Here is a 19,537-nt window from a genome sequence, read left to right as displayed (position 1 = left end):
GCGGAGGACCCTGGGAGTTGTAGGCTGCCCTCTTCGCGCGGAGGCCTCTGGGAGTTGTAGGCGGGGCGGGAAGTGACGGGGCCGGTAAACAGGAGCTGTAGCCGTGGCAGCCGGGGCGACAACGACCAGGTGAAACAGAGATCCTCACACTGTAATAATAATAATAATAATAATAATAATAATAATAATAATAAAAAATAATAATCATGATGGTGGTATTTGTTAAGCGCTTACTATGTGCCCAGCACTGTTCTAAGCGCTGGGGCAGATAGAAGGCCGGCAGGTTGTCCCACGTGGGGCTCCCAGTCTTCATCTATTTATTACTCTATTCTACTTGTACCTATCTATTCTATTTATTTTATTTTGTTAGTATGTTTGGTTTTGTTCTCTGTCTCCCCCATTTAGACTGTGAGCCCACTGTTGGGTAGGGACTGTCTCTAGATGTTGCCAATTTGGACTTCCCAAGCGCTTAGTACAGTGCTCTGCACATAGTAAGCGCTCAATAAATACGATTGATGATGATGATGATCCACACAGCACCTATATATATGTTTGTACATATTACTCTATTTATTGATTTTAGTGTGTTTGGTTTTGTTCTCTGTCTCCCCCTTTTAGACTGTAAGCCCACTGTTGGGTAGGGACTGTCTCTATATGTTGCCAATTTGTACTTCCCAAGCGCTTAGTACAGTGCTCTGCACATAGTAAGCGCTCAATAAATACGATTGATGATGATGATTTATTTTACTTGTACATATCTATTCTATTTATTTTATTAATATGTTGGGTTTTGTTCCGTCTCCCCCTTCCAGACTGTGAGCCTGCTGTTGAGTAGGAACTGTCTCTACATGTTGCCAACTTGGACTTCCCAAGCGCTTAGTACAGTGCTCTGCACACTGTAAGCGCTCAATAAATACGATTGATTGATTGATTGATCCCCATTTGACTGATGAGGGAACTGAGGCCCAGAGAATAATAATGATGATGGTATTTGCTCACGGTAGAGAAGCACAGTGGCTCAGTGGAAAGAGCCCGGGCTTTGGAGTCAGAGGTCATGGGTTCAAGTCCCACGCCGGCCAAGTGTCAGCTGGGTGATTGTGGGCAAGTCGCTTCACTTCTCTAGGCTTTGTTAAGCACTTGCTATGTGGCAAGCACTATTCTAAGCACAGTGGGGTAGATCATCATCATCAATCGTATTTATTGAGCGCTTACTGTGTGCAGAGCACTGTACTAAGCGCTTGGGAAGTACAAGTTGGTAACATATAGAGACAGTCCCTACCCAGCAGTGGGCTCACAGACTAAAAGGTAGATACAAGGTAATCGGGTTGTCCCCATGTGGGGTTCACAGTCTTAATCCCCATTTTACAACCTGATCACCTTGTAACCTCCCCAGTGCTTAGAACAGTGCTTTGCACATAGTAAGCGCTTAAGAAATGCCATCATTATTATTATTATTATGTGCCAAACACTGTTCTAAGCGCTAGGGTAGCTACAGGGTAATCAGGTTGTCCCACGTGGGGCTCCCAGTCTTCATCCCCATTTGACAGATGAGGGAACTGAGGCCCAGGGAAGTCAGGTGACTGGCCCAAAGTCGCACAGCTGACTCTCTCTCCCCCTTCTAGACTGTGAGCCTGCTGTTGGTTAGGGACTGTCTCTATATGGTGCCGACTTGTACTTCCCAAGCGCTTAGTACAGTGCTCTGCACACAGTAAGCACTCAATAAATACGACTGATTGATTGATTGACAGATGAGGGAACTGAGGCCCAGAGAATAATAATAATGATGGTATTTGTTAACGGTTTGCTATGTGCCAAACACTGTTCTAAGCGCTAGGGTAGCTACAGGGTAATCAGGTTGTCTCACGTGGGGCTCCGAGTCTTCATCCCCATTTGACAGATGAGGGAACTGAGGCCCAGAGAAGTCAGGTGACCGGCCCAAAGTCGCACAGCTGACAAGTGGCGGAGCCGGGATTAGTAATAATAATAATGATGGTATTTGTGTTAAGCGCTTACTATGTGCCCGGCACTGTTCTAAGCGCTGGGGGAGATAGACGGTCGGCAGGTTGTCCCATGTGGGGCTCCCAGGCTTCATCCCCATTTGACAGATGAACTGAGGCCCAGAGAATAATAATAATGATGGTATTTGTTAACGGTATGCTATGTGCCAAACACTGTTCTAAGCGCTGGGGGAGATAGAAGGTCAGCAGGTTGTCCCACATGGGGCTCCCAGTCTTCATCCCCATTTGACAGATGAGGGAACTGAGGCCCAGAGAAGTCAAGTGACTTGCCCAAAGTCACACAGCTGACAAGTGGCAGAGCCGGGATTAGTAATAGTAATAATGATGGCATTTGTTAAGCGTTTACTATGTGCCCAGCACTGTTCTAAGCGCTGGAGTAGATAGAAGGTCAGCAGGTTGTCCCACATGGGGCTCACAGTCCTCATCCCCATTTGACAGATGAGGGAACTGAGGCCCAGAGAAGTGACTTGCCCAAAATCACACAGGTGACGAGTGGCGGAGCTGGGGTTGGAACCCACGACCTCTGACTCCCAAGCCCAGGCTCTTTATACTGAGCCACGAGATGAGAGAACTGAGGCCCAGAGAATAATAATAATAATAATAATAATAATGATAATATTAATGGTATTTGTTAAGCGAAAGTGTCAAAAGACTTCCAAGCCCTTAGGGAATTCACCCTGTGACTGAATCAATCAATCAATCATATTTATTGAGCGCTTACTGTGTGCAGAGCACTGTACTAAGCGCTTGGGAAGTACAAGTTGGCAACATATAGAGACAGTCCCTACCCAACAGTGGGCTCACAGTCTAAAATAATAGACTGAATAAGGCCTACTCTTGGTACGCCTTTAGACACTTCGCCAATTGTCAGCCGTGTGACCTTGGGCAAGTCACCTAACTTCTCTGGGCCGCAGTTACCTCATCTGTAAAATGGGGATGAAGACTGTGAGCCCCCTGTGGGACAGCCTGATCACCTTTTTTTTTAATGGCATTTGTTAAGCACTTACTATGTGTACTATGTACTATGTGTACTATGTACACTGTTCTAAGCGCTGGGGAGGTTACAAGGTGATCAGGCTGTCCCACGGGGGGCTCCCAGTCTTCATCCCCATTTTCCAGATGAGGTAACGGAGGCCCAGAGAAGTGACTTGCCCAAAGTCACACAGCTGACAACTGGCAGAGCTGTGCCGTGACCTCTGACTCCAAAGCCCGGGCTCTTTCCACTGAGCCACGCTGCTTCTCTTTTTTTTTTTAAAGCGCTTACTATGTGCAAAGCACTGTTCTAAGCGCTGGGGAGGTTACAAAGTGATCAGGTTGTCCCACGGGGGGCTCACAGTCTTCATCCCCATTTTACAGGTGAGGTAACTGAGGCCCAGAGAAGTTGTGACTTTCCCATAGTCACACAGCTGACAATTGGCAGAGCTGGGATTTGAACCCATGACCTCTGATTCCAAAGCCCGGGCTCTTTCCACTGAGCCACGTTGCTTCTCCATTGTACCCTCCCCAGCGCTCAGAACAGTGCTTTGCACATAGTCAGCGCTTAACAAGTGCCCTGATTAGTATTATTTGGAGCATTTTATATTTCATATTTTCAGAAGCTGGAAGGAGTCGGGTGGCAGGCTACCGTCCCACTGAGCCCCGGCAGGCTTCCTGGAGGAGGTGGCTCTGACTTTTCTGCCCGGAGCAGCATCCTAGGGCCAGCTGACGGGTCACCTCCCTTTCCTGGATCAAAGTCCCCGGTGACAGGCAGTTGGACCCAGGTCTTCCCAGGGCCTTCGCCCCGGATCTCCGCTCTGAGCCGACTTTTCCCTCCCCACATCCGCCAAGCTCGCTCTCTTCCTCCCTTCAAGGTCCTACTGAGCGCTCACCTCCTCCAGGAGGCCTTCCCACACTCAGCCCCCTCATTCCTCTCCCCCTCCTCCCCCTCTCCATCCACCCCTGCCTTACCTCCTTCCCTTCCCCACAGCACCTGTATGTATGTTTGTACGTATTTATTACTCTATTGATTTATTTTACTTGTACATATCTATTCTGTTTATTTTATTTTGTTAATATGTTTGGTTTTGTTCTCTGTCTCCCCTTTCTAGACTGTGAGCCCGCTGTTGGGTAGGGACCGTCTCTCTACATTGCCAACTTGGACTTCCCAAGCGCTTAGTACAGTGCTCTGCACTCAGGAAGCGCTCAATAAATACGATTGATTGATTGATTGATTGGATGGTAGGAAGGCCAGGAAAGGGAGGCTGCTGAGCAGGCCCCAAGTTTGTAGAACTTGGCTATGCAGCTTGGAGGGCCCCTGACTGAGCCCCCTCCTTCCTCTCCCCCTCCTTCCCCTCTCCGTCCCCCCCGCCTTACCTCCTTCCCCTCCCCACAGCACCTGTGTATATGGATATCAATCAATCGTATTTATTGAGCACTTCCTGTGTGCAGAGCACTGTACTAAGCGCTTGGGAAGTACAAGTTAGCAACATGTTGAAACGGTCCCTACCCAACAGTGGGCTCACAGTCTTGCTTGGCCCACGGGGGGCTCACAGTTTTAATCCCCATTTTCCAGATGAGGTCACTGAGGCCCAGAGAAGTGAAATGACTTGCCCAAAGTCACACAGCCGACAAGTGGCGGAGCTGGGATTTGAACCCCTGACCTCTGACTCCAAAGCCCGCGCTCTTTCCACTGAGCCACGCTGCTTCTTAAGACTATGAGCCCCACGTGGGACAACCTGATCACCTTGTAGCCCCCAGCGCTTGGAACGGTGCTTTGCACATAGTAAGCGCTTAACAAATACCATCATTATTATTATTATGTATCGGACATATGCACATGCACACATACATATGTATATATGTGTGTATATATATGAATGTGTACACACATATGTATATATACACATATATATGGGTGTATATGCATACACACATCTGTATATATGCATATATGAGTGTATACACACACATGTATATATGTGTATATGAGTGTATATATATACACACATATGTATATATGTGTGTGTGTATATATATGAATGTGTACACACATATGTATATATACATATATATGAGTGTATATGCATACACATATATGTATATATGCATATATGAGTGTATACACACATGCATATATGCGTATATATATGAGTGCATATATATACACACATATATATGTATATGTGTGTATATATATGAATGCATACACACACATGTATATATGCGTATACATATGAGTGCATACATACACACATATATGAGTGTATATGCATACACACATATGTATATATGCGTATATGTGCGTATACACACATATGTATATATGCTATATATGAGTGTATACACACATATGTATATATGTGCATGTATATGAATGTATACACACACATGTATATATGCGTATATATATGAGTGCATACATACACACACCTATATATGTATATATGCGTATATATGAGTATACACACACACATATATATGTATATACGTGTGTATACACACACACATATACATGTATGTACGCATATATATATGAGTGTGCATGTATATATCTATACCTATAGATATACACACACACACACGTATAGGACATATCTGTGTCCGACTCCAGCCCCGCGCTGGGCCCCGTCCGTGGCCTCTCTGACCCCTGACCTGCCTGTTTCTCCCCAGGGATGGCCAAGGACGCCCTGGGGGCCGCGGGGCTGCACTTCGATGAGCTGAACAAGCTGAGGGTCCTGGACCCCGAAGTGACCCAACAAACTGTGGAGCTCAAGGAGGAGTGCAAGGACTTTGTGGACAGTAAGTGGGGGGGGGGGGCCCAGCTCGGCTTCCTCCCGGCCCCGGCTCCGTCCCTTCGGGTCCCTTCTCGTCCCTCGCTCGGGCCCGGCGTCCCGCTCTTCCCGTACAGTCAGGGAAGAATCGGGGTTAGACCCGGCCGGACTTCTCCCCGGGATCGGAAGCTCCTTGCGGGACAGGCCCGGGCCCTGCTGTTCCGCTCCGTGTGGCTCAGCGGAAAGAGCCGGGGCTTTGGAGTCACAGGTCGTGGGTTCGAATCCCGGCTCCCCCACATGTCCGCTGTGTGACCTTGGGCAAGTCACTTCACTTCTCAGAGCCTCCGTTACCTCATCTGTAAAATGGGGATGAAGACTGTGAGCCCCACGTGGGACAAACTGATCACCTTGTAGCCCCCCCAGCGCTAAGAACAGTGCTTTGCACATAGTAAGCGCTTAACAAATGCCATTATTATTATTATTATTAAGGAAGCAAGGATGTGTGGCACCTCCGCCCCCCGAACCCCATCCTCCTTGGGGATAGAGTGTGAGGGAGTTGACAGTCAGATGGCCCGGTGCCCTCCTGGCTAGTGTGACTTTTGGGCCGTCAATCAATGGTATTTATGGAACGCCTACCGTGTGCAAGGCACGATACTTGGCACTTGGGAGAATACAACGCAACAATACGACAAGTCCTGTGCTCTCTTTGAGCCACGCGTCCGAGGGGGAGAAAGGTCCCTCTCTCCCTCCCTTCTGTATAATCATCAACTGAGAGACCCGATGACCTGAGAAGCAGCGTGGCTCAGTGGAAAGAGCCCGGGCTTCGGAGTCAGAGGTCATGGGTTCAAATCCCGGCTCTGCCAATTGTCAGCTGTGTGACTTTGGGCAAGTCACTCCATTCATTCATTCAATCGTATTTATTGAGCGCTTACTGTGTGCAGAGCGCTGTACTAAGCGCTTGGGAAGTACAAGTTGGCAACAGCTTCACTTCTCTGGGCCTCAGTTCCCTCATCTGGAAAATGGGGATTAAGACTGTGAGCCCTCTTGGGACAACCTGATCACCTTGTATCCCCCCTGCGCTTAGGACAGTGCTTTGCACATAGTAAGCGCTTAACAAATGCCATCATCATTATTATTATTCTCTGGACCTCAGTTCCCTCATCTGTAAAATGGGGATTAAGACTGTGAGCCCCCCGTGAGACAACCTGATCACTTTGTAACCTCCCCAGTGCTTAGAACAGTGCTTTGCACATAGTAAGCGCTCAATAAATGCCAGTATTATTATTATTACTATTGATGAGGACAAGGGGAAGCCCGGGTCAGAGGGTTTGGAGCTCTTGGGAGGAAAGCAGCGTGGCTCAGTGGAAAGAGCACGGGCTTTGAAGTCAGAGGTCATGGGTTCAAATCGCAGCTCCGCCAACTTTCAGCTATGTGACTTTGGGCAAGTCACTTAACTTCTCTGTGCCTCAGTTACCTCATCTGTAAAATGGGGATTAAAACTGTGAGCCCCCTGTGGGACAACCTGATCACCTTGTAACCTCCCCAGTGCTTAAAACAGTGCTTTGCACATAGTAAGCGCTTAACAAATACCATTTACTCCCCCTTTTAGACTGTGAGCCCACTGTTGGGTAGGGACTGTCTCTATATGTTGCCAACTTGTACTTCCCAAGCGCTTAGTACAGTGCTCTGCACACAGTAAGTGCTCAATAAATACAATTGATTGATTGATTGATTGAAAGGGATCGTGCAAAGGCAGCAAACTCGAGTGGCCATGGGCCAGCAGTAGCTCAGTGTACAATCCTGGGTCACCAAGGCCCACAACAGGCTGGTTCTAATTTCAGTTAGAGCGGTTAATGAGCAGTGCCACGGACGGGACACAGGCACAAGCGGTCAAAGCGACTGGGTAATCCACAGCCCGCTCATCCGCACCTTACAATAATAATCATCACAGCCTCTGTTCAACTCTTACTGTGGGCTTACTGTATTCGTTCATTCATTCAATCGTATTTATTGAGCGCTTACTGTGTGCAGAGCACTGTACTAAGCGCTTGGGAAGTCCAAGTTGGCAACACATAGAGATGGTCCCTACCCAACAGCGGGCTCACAGTCTAGAAGGGGGAGACAGACAACAAAACAAATTAACAAAATAAAATAAATAGAATAAATATGTACAAGTAAAATAGAGTAATAAATATGTACAAACATTTATACATATGCACATATATATGTATATATACATATGCACATATATATGTATATACATATATATTCCAAGGGACAATGAGGAAATAATAATATATTATTATTATTGTATAGTTGAGCTTGTAAATCCAAGGGTTTTGTACAGGACGAGGCCCTGAGGAGAGAGTGGAAATGGAAGGGGGTGGGTGAGATGGAGAGAGAAATGACATTTGGGGATAAAGAGGCGATGAGTCCGCTGATCTAGACAGAGGGTTGGTTTCCAAGTCGCGGGCTAAGGCTGCTCCGGGAGAGAACGGATTCCAAAATCAAGGCCCGGGTCAACACGGCCTCCCTGTATCGGCAACAACTAGGGATGCAGCCTGGCCTAGTGGATAGATCACGGTTCTTGGAGTCAGGAGGACCTGGGTTCTAATCCTGACTCTGCCACTCATCTGCTGCGTGACCTTGGCAACTCGCTTCATTCATTCGACTGTATTTATTGAGCGCTTACAGTGTGCGGACCACCGTACTAAGCGCTTGGAAAGTACAGTTCAGCAACAGATAGAGACAATCCCTACCCAACCACGGGTTCACAGTCTTAACTTCTCTGTGCTTCAGTAACCTCATCTGTAAAATGGGGATGAAGGCTGTGAGCCTCATAGGGGGCATGGACAGGGTCCAACCCATCTTGTCTCTAACCCAGCGCTTAGTACAGTGCCTGGCGTATAGTAAGTGCTTAAAAAATACCAAAAGAAAAGATCCTCCGTTTCTTCCAGCCGGGTCCGGGACTAGCCTGAACCAGCGGTGCGGTAATTTGGTACCGTGCAGGGAGGCCACAGCCCATCAACCGCAAGGTTGCCAGTCTGGGTGGGGGGCAAACGGGGGCACCGCCAGAGAGGCTGCCACCCTTCTCTCTCCTCGTCTCCCCCGTCAGAAATCGGCCAGTTTCAGAAAATAGTCGGCGGTTTAATCGAACTCGTCGACCAACTGGCCAAAGACGCCGAGAGCGAGAAGATGAAGGTACGGTCAGTATCAAGTCACCGCGTGGGCTGCATCCCCCTCTCTCCTCTCCCGCCCTTCCAGGGATTCCCCTCTTGCCTCAGGGAGGGTCTCCTCCGCTTTCGGGTGCTGGGGGGGCGGGCGTCTCCTTTCCCTTAGCCCATCCTTCTCTTCTCTGATCCGACGAACCAGCTCCTCCCCTTTGACTCACCTCGGGCCAAAAGCCGCACGTCCTCCCGGCCCCGGCTGACTGGGCTTGTCGTTGGGGCATCTAGCCGGAAGGATGGAACTTCTGTTTCCGTAGGCGATCGGTGCCCGAAATCTGCTCAAATCTATAGCAAAGCAGAGAGAGGCTCAACAGCAGCAGCTTCAAGCTCTAATAGCAGAGAAGAAAATGCAGTTGGAAAGGTGAGATCCCCCCCCACCATGTAAAACCCAGTCCTCACCCCTTTTCCCTCCCTTTCTCCCTGCAGAATTCCATAGTCCCACACCTTTTCTCCTCTTTCCAGTCCTTAATTCCTGGGACTGTTTTCCTTCCTCTGTTTTCAGATCCTCTGACGCCCCGCGGGGCCCAGTCCACTCCGCTTTTCTAGTAAAGGCGCACGATTCACCACCTCTAACATTCACAACTCCTCTGTCTTTCAGGTATCGGGTGGAATACGAGGCCTTGTGTAAAGTAGAAGCAGAACAGAACGAGTTTATCGACCAGTTTATTTTTCAGAAATAAACCAAAAGTGACTTTGATTGCCCCTGACTCGGCGGAAACCAAACTTGTACCATTCCATTTAAGCTCCTGGTTTTCCAGAGCAGCAGCAGCCTGCAGTGTGGGACCGGGAACCCGAACTCGGCATCTCCAAAGGCAATAATCTTTCAGACGTGGTTCTGAACCCCACGAGAACCTGGGAACCCGTATCAGTGGCCGGGGCTGACCAGAGGAGCCCCAGGAATGATTTACTGGGTGATTTTCGTTTTTCTTTTTACAGTCACCCTTTGTATACTCTTATCAGCCTCTGCCCTGCCCCAGCACAGGCAGGCTGGAGATGACGACCTTCTTTTTTCAACTGTCAAATGCTTTGAAAGAAATCAGGCAATAAATTATTGTTTTTAGAAATGGCTCGTTCCTTGGCCTCTTCCAGTTTCAGCCGGCTCTGCTGACTGGCTTGGGTCCAAGAGCCCACCGTTCCCCGGGAAGCTGTCACGGGTCGGGGGTGGAATCCATGCCCCTTCACCTCCCACTGCACCCCACACAGACAGAGAAAGGATGAAGGGCCAGCAGATACCTTTATTTGTATCGGTTATGGAAGAATCACACAATGAATCCAAATCCATCCTTAGCCCTACAGTAAGTTACGACCCTGCCCCACAAGGAGAGAAAGCAGGCTGGGAAGAAACAGCCTGGGACCACAAACAGCGCCTCATTTACACACTTTAAGACGGGGGTCAACACCCGAGCTATCCGAAGCCGCCGACAGTCGCCGGCTAACCGTTCACGAGAGCGGGAGGGGAACACTACGGCTGTGCGCTCCGGTTCTACAAGGGACAAACAGCACGAAACGGAGGGAACTTGAATCCCAGGAGGGATTTGGGATAGAGGGCAAGAATTTCTTGACACGGAGTGGGCAGTGCGGGTAGACAGGGATCCGAGGAGCTCCTCAAGGCCTAGGGCTTCTTTGAAAAGGAACAGGCAAACACAAACCAGACTTCAGTTTCTGGCCCACTAGTGGGTCAATTCAAGAGCATGATTCAAATGGATCTCAAAAAAAAAAAAATTGCAAACCATTGAGAAGGACTTATTGGTAGTCAAGCCCCCGGGGTTGGAATGTATCCTTCGCTTTTCATCATGAATGTGATATCTTAGAGCTAAGACTCAATGCAGCTCCTTGGCACACACTGTGAACAACAACAGGGGTTATACTCTCTTTCTGAGCGGAAGACCACCGCAAGGGAGGGTGAGTGGGCATTAAACGGCCATCAACTGCCGGCCAGCCACCCCTCTTCCTGCGTGTTTCAGGTGCTCACCGCTAATGGGGACACCCTCAGGCAGTTTGCCCGCAAGTAATTGTTGCCTTCAAGTGGATTCTTTCTTGATTCTACCTCTACCTGATTCATCTATTCCCCCTTTCTCCTCCTCCCCCCAGCCCCTACAAAACCCCCCACATCCCTTTCCAGGTCACAGTGCCTCTGCTTACCCCTGTGCCTGCTTTGTAAAAAAGTAAAAGAAAAAAAAACACTTTCCCAAAGTTGCTGAGAACTCAAGCGTGTTGAGCGACGAACTGGGAATCTTTGCCTTGGCTGACGTCCCCACCGCTGGGACAAGTACATGGTTTCTTGGCCCTCCTGTTCTTAGGTTGGAAGGAGAGACAAATTATTTGGAATGTGGAAGTGGGGAAGGAGGTCAGGAGGTGGCCCTGGATCAGTCCAGACTGCAGTGGCTTCGCCGAAACCTGGCTTCGTCCCAGGGCATCCCAGGGTCAGCTTGCAGGGTACGAGGCGGCAGTCGTCGGGTCCGGAGAGACCCGCTCCCAGGTGAGCCGGGCAGACGAACGGTGGACACGCCGGGCTGCGGGAGTTGGTGTGCTGTCCGGGGCTGGCGGGGGTAGACTCGGTGCCCAGAGCCCTGAAACGGTGAATCTTCTGGCCCTCATCTCTCCCTCGTCCTCCTCCCAGCTGGGTAACGGCTCGGTTCATTTTTCTTGGGAAGTTAAGGGTTCCAGTCGGCTTCCGTGCCGGCCCTCTCGCTCTGGTGCGTCGTTGCCATCGCTGTGTCGGGGCCCCAAGAGGCCGAGCCCGAACCCAGTCCTCAGTGTGTGGGGTGAGATGGAGACTGGCCTGTGCGTGTCTTCTCCCTTGGAAACGGCCACGGGCGGACCCTATTTTCTTTTCCTCTTCTCCTCAGGTTTGTAATGGGGGCTCCGCAGCATGAAGACCAGGAGCAGGAGCGGGATGAAGAAGTACGGGGCATAGAAAGATAAAAGGGTGAGCCGTTCCTGGAGGGTCTGAGGCCCTCTGCGTGAGCTTTTGGGGAAATTCTGGAACAGGATGTGCGTGCCGATTGGAATCAAAACCGAGATCACGTGGACTGAGTAGATAATGGCAGGGATCCGGATCCACCTGCGGCTTCCTGTGTTTAGAACAGATGGAAAAAGAAAATGGAACTTTTCATTCCCAGCCCTTCCCTTGGGAAGGGCTGCCCGTGACCCAACTCGCCACCAGATCCTACCCCAATCACTCGAAAACAGGAGTTTTAAACTGGAAATAGACACAATTTTTCGTTTAATGTGCGGCGGCGCTACCCAATCTCAGAAAATAGAAAAATATCCATCCGTGAGACTTGGGGGTTGGTAATCGATGTGTGTGGTTAGCAGTGAACCTGTGTTCCAACAACCAAGAGAGAAATTCCTGGCATCGCTTTCCTCCGCGATACCAACCGAGGGCAGCCGGGGCACGGGCTGCTTGTTGGGATGCTGCGCTTTTTTACGGTCTCCAAAGCCACAACCTCGCCACGGCTCCCTGCCTATCTTTTTCTATCTTACTCCCGTCTCTCCTCCCGGCCCTCGTTCTCCTGCTCAATTCCCTCTGCGGCCCGGTAGCACTCGCTTAGTTTGCAACGCCAGGGGCCGGAAAAACACGTTTTGAATCATCTCGGCTGAGGGGAGGCGGCCTTTTCTTCTACTACTAGACTAGAGTGGGTTCTCCTGGGCCGGAGTGGGGACGGGGGCTTGGCGTTACGCAGAAGTCACCCCCGCCAGCCGGCTTCCCGCCCCGACCGGTGCTGTGCACGTTGCCAGTCTCTTTTTCCGCCCGGATCGGGTTTTGCCAAACCGAAGCACGTGGCGGAGGGAACGTTCCCCAAAAGCTTTCTCTCCAAAATGCCCGCCCCCAAACTTGTGGCGTGGCAAAACCAGCTGTACTTTGAATACAAAGATATTAAGCTTAAAGAGGTTTTATTGTGGTCTTTCCATATGCAGCCCCGGCAGCTTCTCTTTTAAAACCTTCCTCTAGCGCACCGCCCCTTCTGCTGTGCCTAGTAGCCACCCCCGCCCCACCAGAAAGCCAGGGCGTCCCTACTCCTGGAAGTCCGATTTTGGGTAAATCCCTGGGTGATGGAGAGGGGCTTCCGGGCCGAAAAGCATTTACAGCATCCCCATTCTTACTAACCTTTGAAGAAGGCGTACGCTGCGATGGGGAACAGAGGAAGTTGAAAAAAAACCTCGCACCACAACAGCGACTTGAACCAGGACGGGGGGTCCAACATCAGGGGGTCCTTAAAGGTCTCTGTGTACCACTTCATCAGGTCTGTCAACTACAGGCAGAGAAAAAAGCCCCATGTTCTTTAACCCGCAAGCAACCGCCAGGTGCCCCGTTGCGACTGAGGAAGATGTCAAAACACATTTTAAATAACAATAATAAAAAAAATCGGGGTACTTGTTAAGCACTTACTCTGCGAAAGACTGCTGACTCTGGTTGTCCTCCCCCAAATCAGAGGCCCCCCCCCGCAATTCCCCACCAGAATGTTATTTACAGAAGAGGGGCATGATCCCCAAACCAAACACCACCACGCTTTGAGGTGAGAGACTCTGGGCCTAGATTTCCTCTTCTGGGGAAGCAGCGTGGCTCAGTGGCAAGAGCCTGGGCTTTGGAGTCAGGGGTCATGGGTTCGAATCACTGCTCTGCCAATTGGCAGCTGTGTGACTTTGGGCAAGTCACTTAACTTCTGCGCCTCAGTTCCCTCATCTGTAAAATGGGGATTAAGACTGTGAGCCCCCCATGGGACAACCTGATCTCCTTGTGACCTTCCCAGAACACTGCTTTGCACATAGTAAGTGCTTAATAAATGCCATCATTATTATTATTCTGGGGATCCTTCTCCAATGACCACCTTAACTGCAGGCCCGCCTAGACGGCAGGAAGACACTTCTGTACACAGGCACTTATGTTTAAATCTTTATAAATTATAAGCTATTTATTCATATTAATGCCTGTCTCCCCCACTAGACTTTAAGCTTGTTATGGGAATGTCTGCTAATTCCATTATATTGTATTCTCCCAAGCACTTAGTACAGTGCTTTTCACAAAAAGCTCACTGGCTCTATCACTGGCTCTATCACATCACATCACCTCTCCTCACTAATCTACTACAGCCCAACCTCCAAACTGCTCCTCTAGCACCAGTTTACTCACTGTGTCCCAGTCTCATCTATCTCGTTGCCAATCCCTAGCCTGGAACTCTCTCCCCGCCTCTCCATATACACAAAAGACTGCCACTCTCCACCTTGGAAGCATGACTCAAGTCACATCTTCTCCACATCTCTTCCCCGGCTCGCTCTTCCTTCTGCGTCACCTACGCATCCCAATCCGTGACCTTTGGATGGTAGATACGCTCCCCATTCATTCATTCAATCGTATTTATTGAGCGCTTACTGTGTGCAGAGCACTGTACTAAGTGCTTGGGAAGTACAAGTTGGCAATATATAGAGACGGTACCTACCCAACAGTGGGCTCACAGTCTAGAAGGGGGAAAAATAAAGCCTACAGCACCCCGTATTTCCAGGCGGTCTCCCATCCAAGTACTAACCAGGCCCGACCCTGCTTAGCTTCCGAGATCAGGCGCATTCACGTACATATTCTTAAATTACATGCCATAAATTATTATATTCATATTTATACCAATTCACATTCATATTATTCATATTAATGTCTGTCTCCCCCTCTAGACTGTAAGCTCGTCTGCTAATTCTGTTGTATAGTCCTCTACCAAGTGCTTAGTATAGTGTTCTGCATATAATAAGCACTCAATAAATACAACTGTTGATTGAAGACAAGTTATTGTTGGAGGTGGGGCTTGGGGCTGATGAAGCGGACTTTTTCTTGGATCCTAAAGCTTTGAGCCCCATCTATATTAGACTTCAGGTTTGCTGTCCTGAACAATGAGGACGTTGCCTTCATTCCTCCTCACACTGCACCCAAACCGACTTCAGTCTCCACATCCCATTTGGCAAATGAAATTGTAACGAACTAAGCTTTGTGATGAGCCCAGGGAGATTCCCTGGTAAAATCAAGAGATAACGACAATTACTGGACTAGCGGAGTCCTGACGGGATAGTGAGGAACAGCTTTGAGAAAGCAGCACGACGCTAGCGTCGACTCTGACTTTATTTCAGGAAGACTGGGGGAATCCAGAGGCTGGTTCATTCATTCATTCAATCGTATTTATATATGTATATATGTATGTACGTATTTATTACTCCATTTATTTATTTTACTTGTACATATCTATTTTATTTATTTTATTTTGTTAATATGTTTGGTTTTGTTCTCTGTCTCCCCCTTCTAGACTGTGAGCCCACTGTTGGGTAGGGACCGTCTCTCTATGTTGCCAACTTGGACTTCCCAAGCGCTTAGTACAGTGCTCTGCACACAGTAAGCGCTCAATAAATACGACTGATTGATTGATTGGGTGCTTACTGTGTGCAGAGCACTGTACTAAGCGCTTGAGAAGTACAAGTTGGCAACATATAGAGACGGTTCCAGTCCCACCTCTGCCACTGGCCTGCTGGGTGACCTAGGGCAAGCCATGTAATCTCTCTGTGCCTCAGTTTCTTCACATATAAAATGGGGGTAAGATACCCATCAAGACTGTAAACCTCTTGAAAGCAGGGATCAGATCTACCAACTTTTTGCACTCTTCCAGGCTCTTAGTACAGTGTTCTGCCCACAGCAGGTACTCAATAAATACCACCGATTGACTGATAGCTACCTGCTCTCCCTCCTTAGACTATGAATGTTGGGTGGAACAGGAGTTGTACCTGCTCTGATTATCCTGAGGCTTACCGCGGTTCTTAGCATAAAGCAAGCACTTAATAGATACCATTTTATAACACACACACACACACACACACACACACACACACACACACACACACACACACACACACACAGAGACAGACACTCCCCCGCCCCGCAGAAGTTTCAAAAAAGCAAGTTGGCTGCAGACCCAAAGCCACAAAAGGGGGTGATCTACCTCCAATTTGTGTTGGACACTAGCTCTCTCAACTGAACACATTCATTTGTTAAATTGCACTCAACCAGACTCTTCGAAAGAGGAGGAACTCCATGCAGGAGCTGCAGGATCCAAGGTGGCTTCCCAACTCCTCCAATCAATCAATCAATCGTATTTTTTGAGCGCTTACGGTGTGCAAAGCACTCTACTAAGCGCTTGGGAGAGTACAATATAACAGAGTTGATTAGTTGATTCCTCCACTTCAATATCCTCTAAAACATCATCTCCAATTATCTACCTCTAAAGCAGTAGGGGTAGGGCAATAAATTCAGAGTCATGATAAGGTGAAAGCTTTGGAAAGAGAACAATGCCTTCGCTCTGCATTATGGAACAGAACACCCTACATTCTAGACTCCTTCTATGACCACTAAAGTGACCTGGGGTAAATCCCGTACACATTGTGGGCTTCAGTTCTCAACCCATGAAGGAAAAAAAAATATTTATTTTCTCTGTGGTGAAGGAAAAGTCCGAGAAGCTCCAATTCCTGAGAAGGAATCAATCAATCGTATTTACTGAGAGCTTACTGTGTGCAGAGCACTGTACTAAGCGCTTGGGAAGTACAAGTTGGCAACATATAGAGACAGTCCCTACCCAACAGTGGGCTGAAATGAAGGGGGCCAACGAATGGCACAAATGCCAACAGGGCAGTTTCTCAAAAAAAGTCAGAGACCTGAGTTCTAGTCCTGGCTCTGCCACTTACCTGCTGTGTGACAACTTTGGGAAGAGTCACTTATCTCTCTGGGCTTCAGTTTTTTCATCTGTTAAATGGTGATAAGACCCCTGCTCTCCCACCCTCTTAGGCTGGGGGCCCTGTGTGGGGCAGGGTCTGTATCTAATCATATTATCTGGTATCTACCCCTTAGCACATAGTAAACTCAATGAGTAATCGTTAAAACACAAATATACCCATACGCACACAAATGAAGCAAATAACAGATAAAGACTGTTTTTAGACTGTGAGCCCACTGTTGGGTAGGGACTGTCTCTATATGTTGCCAATTTGTACTTCCCAAGCGCTTAGTACAGTGCTCTGCACATAGTAAGCGCTCAATAAATACGATTGATGATAAAGTTTCTGTTCTGAATGAGTTGGCTTTCTAGGCTAGTCAATACTGAGAAGAAAAGATAAAGGGAATACAGCTACAGGGACCACTGCATATACAGCAAATAAACACACAAAGTTACATTATGTACAGAGAGAGTTTCACTGTAGACATAAAGGGTGGTTTGCAGTGATGCTGAACAAAGAGGGAGTTGCACGTTTCAAAGGAGAAAAACTTACAGAGGAGTTTCTCTATTCCTTATTAGGGTGGGTCTGAGAGTCAGAGGACCTGGGTTCCAATCTCAGCACTTTTAGCAAGTCTCATCTCACCCAGAAAGTCTTCCCCGATTAATTTGCACTTATTCACCTATCCTTCCTTCCTTTATTTCCTTCTAATGGTCATTCATTTTATGCCTGCGTCCCCCTTTAAATTGTAACCTCGCTGAGGACGGGATCACTTTTTACCCCTCCACTCTCAATCAATCAATCAATCGTATTTATTGAGCGCTTACCGTGTGCAGAGCACTGTACTAAGCGCTTGGGAAGTACAAGTTGACAACAGATAGAGACGGTCCCTACCCAACAGTGGGCTCACAAAGTAGACCCTCAATAAATACTACTGATTGACAGATTAGTGTTCATGGACGGTTTACCTAATTTCATGTTCAAGGCCTCTCTGACTCTGGCCCCAAGGATTCAGGGGCCAAAGGGGACTTTGGCCCCTGTATATATATCTATACATATACAAATCAATCAATCAATCAATCAATCGTATTTATTGAGCGCTTACTATGTGCAGAGCACTGTACTATGCGCTTGGGAAGTACAAATTGGCAACACATAGAGACTGTCCCTACCCAACAGTGGGCTCACAGTCTAAAAGGGGGAGACAGAGAACAAAACCAAACATACCAACAAAATAAAATAAATAGGATAGAAATGTACAAGTAAAATAAATAAATATATGCAACCATATATACAAATATATATACAAATATATATATACATATATATACAAATATATACATATATACAAATATATATATTTGTATGTATTTATTACTCTATTTTATTTATACAGATTTATTCTATTTATTTTATTTTGTTAATAATTTTTGTTTTGTTGCCCGTCTCCCCCTTCCAGACTGTGAGCCCACTGTTGGGTAGGGACCGTCTCTGTAGGTTGCCAACTTGTACTTCCCTAGCGCTTAGTCCAGTGCTCTGCACACAGTAAGCGCTCAATAAATACGATTGATGATGATGATGATGATGAAGCGCTTACTATGTGCAAAGCAGTGTTCTAAGCGCTGGGGAGGTTACAAGGTGATCAGGTTGTCATCATCATCATCAATCGTATTCATTGAGCGCTTACTGTGTGCAGAGCACTGTACTAAGCGCTTGGGAAGTACAAACTGGCAACACATAGAGACAGTCCCTACCCAACAGTGGGCTCACAGTCTAAAAGGTCGTCCCACGTGGGGCTCACGTCCTTAATCCCCATTTTCCAGATGAGGGAACTGAGGCGCGGAGAAGTGCAGTGACTTGCCCAAAGTCACCCAGCTGACAGTCGTGACCTCTGACTCCAAAGCCCGGGCTGTTTTCCACTGAGCCACGCAGGAGGAGGAGGAGGGTGAGGAGGAGGATGAGGAGGAGGATGAGGAGGAGGATGAGGAGGGGTCCGGCTTGGGCCGCGTCGTCCGTCACCTCAGGCGGGTAGGTGCCGCTGGGCATCAGGGCCTGCAGGTCGAAGAGCAGGGTGACGGGGATGTGGGTGAGGAAGTAGAGGCCCAGCAGGCACTCCAGCAGGCGGGACAAGCCTCGGGCCCCCATGGCGGCGGCGGCGGCGGGGATGGCGTCCGTCTGCCTGTCCGTCTGTCGACGTCCTGCACCGCTGACCACGACCAGGCCGCCGCTATGGCGGCCCTCGCTCCTGAGGTAAATGAGGCGCGGCCGCCCGGGCTCCCCCTCCCGCCCTTTCCCGCGCCTCAGAGCCGCGCCCATTGGCCCGGGCCGCAGGGGGCGGGCGCGCTGATTGGCTCAGCGGGCCCCGCCGGCCGCTCCCATTGGCCGGGCCCGTCGGGGGGCGGGCGGACGGACGGCCTGAGGGGCTCGTGAGGTGGCATCTTGAGCCCACCCTTTCTTTGCTTATCTTTCCTTTCCTCTGTCGTGAAACAGCGTGGCTCGGTGGGAAGAGCCCGGGCTTTGGAGTCGGAGGTCATGGGTTCAAATCCCGACTCCGCCACTTGGCAGCTGGGTGACCTTGGACGAGTCACTTCACTTCTCTGGGCCTCAGTTCCCTCATCTGGAAAATGGGGATTGGCTGTGAGCCCTCCGTGGGACAACCTGATCACCTTGTAAACTCCCCAGTGCTTTGCACATAGTAAACGCTTAATAAATGCCGTTATTATTATTATTACTTCTTCCTCTTTCCTTTCTTTCCTCCCTTTTTCCTTTCCTCCCTCTTTTCCTTTCTCCCTTCTTTCTTTTC

The 19,537-nt window shown here is 48.8% G+C and overlaps 2 protein-coding genes across 5 annotated transcripts; one reads left to right on the top strand and one right to left on the bottom strand.

Annotated features, from left to right (window-relative positions):
- Positions 1 to 64: 64 nt before the first annotated feature.
- Positions 65 to 10,058, top strand: IFT20 (intraflagellar transport 20). 4 transcript variants are annotated; one of them, XR_005454658.1, is made up of 5 exons: positions 65 to 129; positions 5,667 to 5,795; positions 8,883 to 8,973; positions 9,252 to 9,355; positions 9,593 to 10,058. XR_005454658.1 is itself a non-coding variant. In XM_038759141.1 (5 exons), exons 2-5 carry the CDS (start codon positions 5,669 to 5,671, stop codon positions 9,672 to 9,674), a joined length of 399 nt encoding a protein of 132 aa, XP_038615069.1. In that variant the 5' UTR covers positions 65 to 129; positions 5,667 to 5,668; the 3' UTR covers positions 9,675 to 10,058. The 4 variants fall into 4 exon arrangements, 3 of the variants coding, with proteins under 3 accessions (XP_038615069.1, XP_038615071.1, XP_038615070.1); XM_038759141.1 differs by having other exon boundaries at positions 8,883 to 8,968; XM_038759142.1 differs by having other exon boundaries at positions 114 to 151; positions 8,883 to 8,968.
- A 151-nt stretch (positions 10,059 to 10,209) lies between these two features.
- On the bottom strand, positions 10,210 to 19,181 carry TMEM97 (transmembrane protein 97). Its single transcript, XM_038759140.1, has 3 exons — positions 18,754 to 19,181; positions 13,106 to 13,250; positions 10,210 to 12,068 (listed from the first exon to the last, which is right to left on the bottom strand). Exons 1-3 carry the CDS (start codon positions 19,048 to 19,050, stop codon positions 11,818 to 11,820), a joined length of 693 nt encoding a protein of 230 aa, XP_038615068.1. The 5' UTR covers positions 19,051 to 19,181; the 3' UTR covers positions 10,210 to 11,817.
- Positions 19,182 to 19,537: the final 356 nt, after the last annotated feature.

Source organism: Tachyglossus aculeatus, chromosome 17 (genome assembly GCF_015852505.1).
Source record: "Tachyglossus aculeatus isolate mTacAcu1 chromosome 17, mTacAcu1.pri, whole genome shotgun sequence".
NCBI classification, from domain to species: Eukaryota; Metazoa; Chordata; class Mammalia; order Monotremata; family Tachyglossidae; genus Tachyglossus; species Tachyglossus aculeatus.
This window is presented reverse-complemented; position numbering and strand designations above follow the sequence as displayed.